This window comes from Pagrus pagrus (genome assembly GCF_965226575.1).
Source record: "Pagrus pagrus genome assembly, chromosome: 7".
NCBI classification, from domain to species: Eukaryota; Metazoa; Chordata; class Actinopteri; order Spariformes; family Sparidae; genus Pagrus; species Pagrus pagrus.
This window is the reverse complement of record NC_140191.1, coordinates 26,936,393-26,943,578: the sequence shown is the minus strand read 5'-3', so window position 1 is coordinate 26,943,578 and position 7,186 is coordinate 26,936,393. Positions and strand designations below refer to the sequence as shown.

The following is a 7,186-nucleotide window of genomic DNA, read 5'->3' as shown; positions in this document are numbered from 1 at the left end:
CAGGTAATTCCGACGTCCCTCTTTGACTGGAACTGCAGCATTAGATATCGGCTGATAGTCGTACAGGTTACAAGCATCAGGACCTTTTATGCAATGAAACACACAGCTTCATTCACAACTGTCCTCACTGGGAGACTTTCTTATGTTTTCCAGATGTTTTCTTATTCAGAGAACAAAAAAATCTAGGCAGCAGAAAGAATATCTTCCTCACACACTACTGTCTGGATCCTCTTTGGGCCTGAAGATCAGAGGGCACCAGAAATGTGGCTGAAAAGAGAGGACAAAAATGTCACCCTTATGCCTCATACACACAGATCTCTGAACCTCACCAGTCATACGCAGTAATGCATACCTTAAAATAGAACGAAGTGAGGCGGCACATCCTCCTTTTTAATCTCTTCCTCAGGATTTTGGCGTGCAGGTACTCCACTCTCTCCTCCGCAGCGGTGGAGAAGAATCGCTCGCATACCATCAGCCTGAGCTGGGACACTTTGGAGGCCATCAGAGCCATGATGAGCAGGGTGAGCAGGATGGCAGCCAGAGGAACGACAGAGCCGGAGAACAGCAGCTTGGGTTTAGGAAGACACTGCTTCTCAAACAGGGTCACAGAGTAGGAAAAGTCTCCTTGGTGGTTTTCCTCGACAAATGATATACCTATTAAAGTTGCAAATCTCTGAGAAGACACATGAAGATGTATTTTAGTGGCTGTCTGAGTGGAAGAAATGCTGTAAACGCAGAAAAGGTAAAAACGTATCGTACTTACTTCGATGCTTATTAACAATGGGACGTGGAATGGTTCCAGCTCTGATAACTTTTTTGTTACAGTGTCAACAAAAAAGTACAATAAGGCATCCACAGTTATAAAAAAAACCCACGCTAAAAAATGGGAGAATATTGGAACACCAAATTTCAGTATCGCCTTCCCCTCTTTGGTGGTCGGACGGGCGGAGGGGATGGCGGTGTACACCTTCTCCTCCTCTGGTGTGAGGGGGAGCACGTGGGGCCGCCCTTCTGCCCTACGCTTCTCGTCGAAACGAACAAATTTGCTGCTGATGAACCTGTTTTGGTATTTCATGTCAGAGCGGAATTTCTTTATGTGCAGCGCTATGAACATCATGAGTACGAGGAGGCTGATGGCGGGAAGCATCCTTTTGCTCACAGAGGACACTGTGTTCATAACGTACTGCACATACTCCACCGTTTCATTCAGATGCTGCTCTGCTTCCCTCAGTGTCACGCTAAATTGTTCTGATTCCAGTCTGGGTGAAACCTCGAGTTTGGAGTCAAGGTTAAAAACACCAAGATCTGTAATCCCCTTGAGCATGTTTCCGATCCACTTCAGAATCTTCACGTAGTTACTGAACGGAGCACTGATTGCTGCTTTCTTGGCCTTCAGGTTGCAGATCATACTCCCCACCAGGCCTGAGAGGTTTTCCAAGGTGTTGCGGATATTTCTGAGAACCACTAAACTTGTCCCGGCGGTCAGGAGCAGGTTCCGACTCTTCTTCATGAAAATAGAGATCACAAATAGAGTCCCTAGGCACCTTACTTTCTTTGATAGGAAGAGGGCAACTGTCAGTAGTGTCCCAAAGCAGCCAGCAATACCTCCAGCCACTGCTAGCCCATAGCTCAGGGTGAAGAGGAGGTACAGGAGGAGCAGAGAGCTGAGGAGGAGGCTGGAGAAGCTACAGGTGAGGAGGAGGATGAGAGTTCTTTGAAAGCCATCCCTTTCGCCAGTTATGAAAACATCCACGGCAAGATGAGCGATATCCTTCAGGCGCTGTTGTACTGAGAGTAGCATCCTTGATATATGAAAGTGAGGCGAATCAACGCTGCCATGTAGAATCTGTCATGTGTTCTTTTGCATGTGTGTTCAGCCTCCTTAAATACAGCTAAAACAGGAAGTCCCCTGTCCCCTCAAACCTCAGTCATTCATCAGTCATCCCTTTTTTCAGCCAAATGCAGAAGCACACAGGGACTAACAGAAGCTTAATTTAGACGGTTGTTTGAGAACAGAAAAGTGCAAAGCTGTGTGCTTATTCACATTATTTGCTGTATATACGTACCCAAAGACATTTCAACTACATCAAACCTGATCCAAGCTCTGAAATACCTTTTTAAAGGAGTAGGTGACAGCAGACTCCTCGTCACAGTAATAAGGAAAAGTAAGGGTTATGATTTGTCATGGTATAATAGTATGGTCAAGATATCTGCTTTTGAAGAAATCCGTTCAGCAGTTTCATAAGGGGAAATAATAACTTGATACTGATAACAGGGTCTTGGCAGCTTCAATCTGAAAATCTGCTCGTGAAGAGTCAGTTTGTAGGTCAGTTTGTATAGAGACGTCTGTGAAACTGTCACAGACAGTAACTTAAACAAACTCGGTGAAAGGCTGTTCAGTTTCAATGTAGAGTTCAAACAGCTTCATATTTTCAGTACCGTGTGTCGAACACTGACGGTCTCTGGCCTGCTGCAAGGCTCCGAGGTGACGATGAGGGTCAGTCCACCACTTTGATCCAGACTGAAATATCTCAACATCCATGCCATGAAATGTGCATGTCCCTTACTGGATGAAATGTAATCACGTTGGTTATGCCCTGAATTTTGATCTAGTGCCAAAGTATGAAATGGTCCAATACTTTGGTTTACACCCAAATTTCCCCATACTGTATCTAGTGACACTCCAGTCAGCCTCAACTGTGCCTTGTGTTAAGAGCTACAGTAATTAGCAAATGCTATCATGCTAACACACTTAATTAGGATACGAAAATTTTACACATTATAGACCTACCTGCCAGCCATCAGCATTTTAGCATGCTGCTTTTAGACCCCTGTGCCTTCGTACAGCCTCACAGATGGCTGTAGACGCTTAGGCTTGTTATTTTAATGTTTGTCATGCAGTGATTATAATTTCAATCATAAGTTAATTAAAACGATGGCCTTACTTAGGAGTAACCACAAGTTCTTCTGGACGGACACAAAATCATTTTAAGTAGCCTAATGAAGTTAAATTGTAACTAGCTCGGCTCATTAGCTACAGTACAGTCTTGTATACTGTTTAATAGCTCAGCTACTCACTAACACCGACTGCATCCATTTCATTTGAATTGTGAAGTGCTATATTCTTTGTCTGATAAATGGAGCGACCAGACATTTGCACCTGAGCTTCATTTATCAAAGTGACTCATTATTCTCTGATAACCCTTTAGATTTTCCATTAAAGCACTGCAGTTAAATCATTATTATTTATGTTCACACTTCAAGCAACAAAGTTACAAAACAGCCAAGCATGACTAGCTAGATTGTCCCCAAGTTGCAGCTGAAAGTCGAGGCCAGCTCAACTGTGATTGTAGCATGTCGCACCTGTGTCGGCGAGTTGAGGGTCTGTTTTTTGCTTCATATCACCTGTAGTCTGAACCTTGATGATGTCATCAGGGTAATCTTGGTGTAACAAAGTATGGCAGGGAGTTTGAAAGATATGGACATTCACCCGGCAGGGGACAGAAGATACTACTGGTTACATTGTGGGAATTTTGGGATCCAGTGATTTTGGACCTGATCTTGAAACCAAATGTGAGGATTTCTCAGCCTCTGCTCAGCGCCCCTTTAATAGTTACTTCTTACGTACTTTCTATAGAAACATGTTACAATATTGTGTGTTAGTGTATCTTATCATCACCCAACACTTGGCATCAGTGTAATATCAATTTTTTATTTTTAATTTGAAAAATAACTTACATAAATCTCTGTACTCAACCATACTTAACCAAGACATAGCCTTGGCATTAACACATTGCACCAAAAAGAGAAAATTAAAAGGCATTCAAAAGGATAAATAACATATGTCTTTGTCATCATGTGAGGCATTTTTCCTGTTCCAAAAGAGTTTATCAATCTATTCATGGTAGCTTGTTTTTTCAAATTCTGACATCTAAAGTTATGTACAATGAAAATTAAAATGAAAATATATACTGTAGCTTGTTACAGTGACCAGGTTTTCTTGGACATTAAAACGTATTATCATCAAATGGAAAAGGAATAATGCCTCAGTTCAATTTCATCCAGACATACTGCAACTATAAGATTCATATACTTCCCAGACATGAGAAGTATTTGTAATTACTAAAAATAGAAAATAAAAAATAAACTGGTCTTGGCTTTTAAATAAAACTAACAAAAATATAGTAAATTAATTTCATTTTCATTAAAACAAGAAAAAAACATTTTCTGTGGCAATATCCCTTATTTGAACTTGTGATTAGCTCATCCTCACAAACAGTGCCTGTAAAATTGAACCACAGCAACACACATCTCTTGCATGTTTGCTGCCTCTTGATTAGGTATAGACCTCTTGCTGTACCAATACAGATTATTTTTGCATGTTCGTCAACAATACTGAAATAAAATACACTTGCAATCACAACTGTTTCGTCAACCTCCATTAAATATAAAATATTTTTCTTGTCACTTTTTTTTCTCAAAAACCTGAAAGAAAATATGACCTTGGGGGTGGAATGTTTTTGTTAAAACTTCAATAATTGGCCGTGGAAGACCAAGAACTAATTTTGCTGTAGAGCTCAATTTAAGGTGAGGGAGAAAAGTAATGAAGTTGACATGCACTGTACAAGAAACTGCAAAAATTCCAAATATCATCTTTATCAAAACATGCTGAGTTACTGTAAGGTGTGCCCAAGCCATGTTGCAGAAAATCCTTTTCAACATGCTTGTTAAACAAATCAAATCTAAAATAAAATACATACTGAAACAATACAGAACTGTAAAATAACCAACAGTCCTAAAATCTGGACAATATCAGGGGACTGAACAATGGTAGCAATGAATAGTACAATGAGAAGTACCCTGGGACAAGGAAGAAAAAGAGAAACATGTACAATTTGCACATAATGTTTATCTTTATAAGGCGTGAGCCTTTTACAATGAAATAAATAATTTACATTTATTTTCATTATCACTTTTTGTCACATAAACATTTTCTGTTAAATAACTCCAAAAGTTTTCTTTAAGTTTCCCTTATCTGTATGTCTGCAAAACACAGACTCATGAATGGTCTAAAGAATGATAAACAATGTCTTTTTTTTCATCACGATGTTGCATTCACTCCCCTTGAAAACCATGCACTAGTGAAATTTATCTTTAAAAATAATATAAATTGTTGAAAATGGCTGATCTGTTTTATTTATTTTTCTTCATCTTTTTTGCAAGTTGCAGCCTCAAGAAAATAATTTTCTTTCTTTTTTTTTTAATTCAGCTAAATTTGTGTCCATGCAAATGAACTAAAAAGGAAAAAAAATATCTTTTCTCATTTAGTTTTCATACAATATATCAACAGAGAAAGAATGATGGTAGATTGTACATCTTTTCATGGGGTTTGGATCGTTACTGTATATTCTGGAGTGTTGATGGTAGCCACTTCAATATTGCCTCTGATTAACTTTGAAGTCTTTCTGGTGATTTACCAGTACGGTTTGATTCAGTACATAAACCTAGAGTATGCAGGGTATTCTTTTGGGATTTGGGGGAGTGTGGATACAAGCTGGGACACACCTCACCCAAAGTGATGGTCTCCAAAACTCCATCTACACAGCTAGGTCTGTTGGCGTGGCGTGACCAAGCATCTGGTTAGAAACACTGTCACCCCCTTCAGATACAAGTACATTGACATTAAAAGAAAAAAAAACAAAAAAACAAATGAAAACAAAACAAAAAAATCAAAGCAGAACATTTATTTTCATTCGAAAAGGGCTTCTGTAGAACTCGTTTAGCGGTTCCCAGTACTGACCCCCATGGCTTCGAATTGGATGAAAACCTGGAACTGATCGATTCCTCGTGCTAAGGAGTTCATTCCAGCTTCCTCCAAACAACAACAACAACACCCGGCAATCCCGGCCGCCGGGCGCTTGCAACACGCTTCGCCACGTGCACAATGTGCGCGACGTTTTTGCTTAAAACACAGGATCACGTTTGCACCCCTAGAAACAGGCTCAGAAGACACAACATCAAGCATGCAGTGTAACCGGGGGGCGTGACCTGTAATCGCAACACTGGCTGCTACAACAACGCTATCAGTCCACACGCTGCTATGATCGAGAGAAACTGTCCAGTGAGGATTGGGAAGCTCTTCTTGTCAGTGGGGCCAGAGTAGGGTCCACCAGTGAGGAAGGAGGAAAGAGCTTGAACCAGCCAATCACCATGTTGGACAGGTCCAGCTCATCTAACAGTATCTGAACTGCTCCCATGAATGATTTATGGTCCATACGTCCATAGTCGCCCCAAACGATGACCTGCACAGAAAGAACATATAAAAATAAATTAATCAAATGGATGAGACAAGTTTAAACAACGAGAAATTAACTTGTTTTAGAAAGTCTGATTCTGAGTTTCTGCTTTAATTACCTGTAAAACCTTCCCTCCCGGACTCTCCTCAAACGGCAGTTGCTGCTGGTAAAGAGGATCCAAGGTTTTTCTTGCTACTTTTGTTTTCTTTTTGGCTATGCAGACTCCATTTTCCAAAAGGTAGACCTTTACATATGGTGCTGAGAAGAGAAGAGAAGAGAAGAGAAGAGAAGAGAAGAGAAGAGAAGAGAGAAAATGTTACAACATGTACGACCTCTTAATTTTATCCCTAAAGAAACATGTTTTTTCATCTTTTTTATTTATCAAATACCAACATTTATGTTGGGTTTATGAGATTATTGTGTAATTGCTCGTGATGATGACAGCGTGGGATCTTAAAGTACCTGGCAGTGCCTTGGAACCTGGTTTTCCCACAAGGCCACGGGCTCGGATGACCTCCACCTCCAGTGCTCCTTTCTTATCCACCATACCAATCTGGATGTCACCTGAACAACAAAAACAGCCAACTTTTAGCACACTCCCAACCTGATACTTATCAGTATGTAAGATGTAAATATATGTAAGTTAGTAAGTATATTTTACAGTAAATAAGGAATACAAAACTGTTTGCTATATCAAGTACTATATTTTGAGTGTATTGTATCAATGGTTGTCTTGTTCTCACCCATAGGTGGAGTAGCCAATGTCTGTCGTCCAACCAGCTGGGCGGGGCCGAGACCATCCAGGAAGTCACTGAACTGGGCATCCGAGGAAAGCCTCACACCAGGGAAGATGAGACTGAAACAGAATAAGACACACAGGTTATAACAGA

General features: G+C 40.4%; 2 protein-coding genes across 31 annotated transcripts in view; both read right to left on the bottom strand.

Moving 5' to 3' along the window:
• Window positions 1–207: 207 nt before the first annotated feature.
• dcstamp (dendrocyte expressed seven transmembrane protein) lies at window positions 208–1,801 on the bottom strand (the record flags this gene model as incomplete). Its single annotated transcript, XM_084357665.1, has 3 exons — window positions 208–267; window positions 353–673; window positions 764–1,801. The coding sequence occupies 3 exons, from the start codon at window positions 1,799–1,801 to the stop codon at window positions 208–210; spliced, it is 1,419 nt and encodes a 472-aa protein (XP_084213791.1).
• Window positions 1,802–3,691: 1,890 nt separating this feature from the next.
• Window positions 3,692–7,186, bottom strand: part of rims2a (regulating synaptic membrane exocytosis 2a) — a 149,104-nt gene continuing 145,609 nt past the window's right edge. For all 30 annotated transcript variants that reach the window (XM_084358423.1, XM_084358424.1, XM_084358416.1 and 27 more), the window contains 4 exons: window positions 7,040–7,152; window positions 6,759–6,860; window positions 6,415–6,554; window positions 3,692–6,302 (listed from right to left, as the gene is read on the bottom strand). In XM_084358423.1, coding sequence (XP_084214549.1) covers window positions 6,099–6,302; window positions 6,415–6,554; window positions 6,759–6,860; window positions 7,040–7,152 — 559 coding nt within the window. In that variant the 3' untranslated portion in view covers window positions 3,692–6,098. The remainder of the gene's footprint in view (window positions 6,303–6,414; window positions 6,555–6,758; window positions 6,861–7,039; window positions 7,153–7,186) is intronic.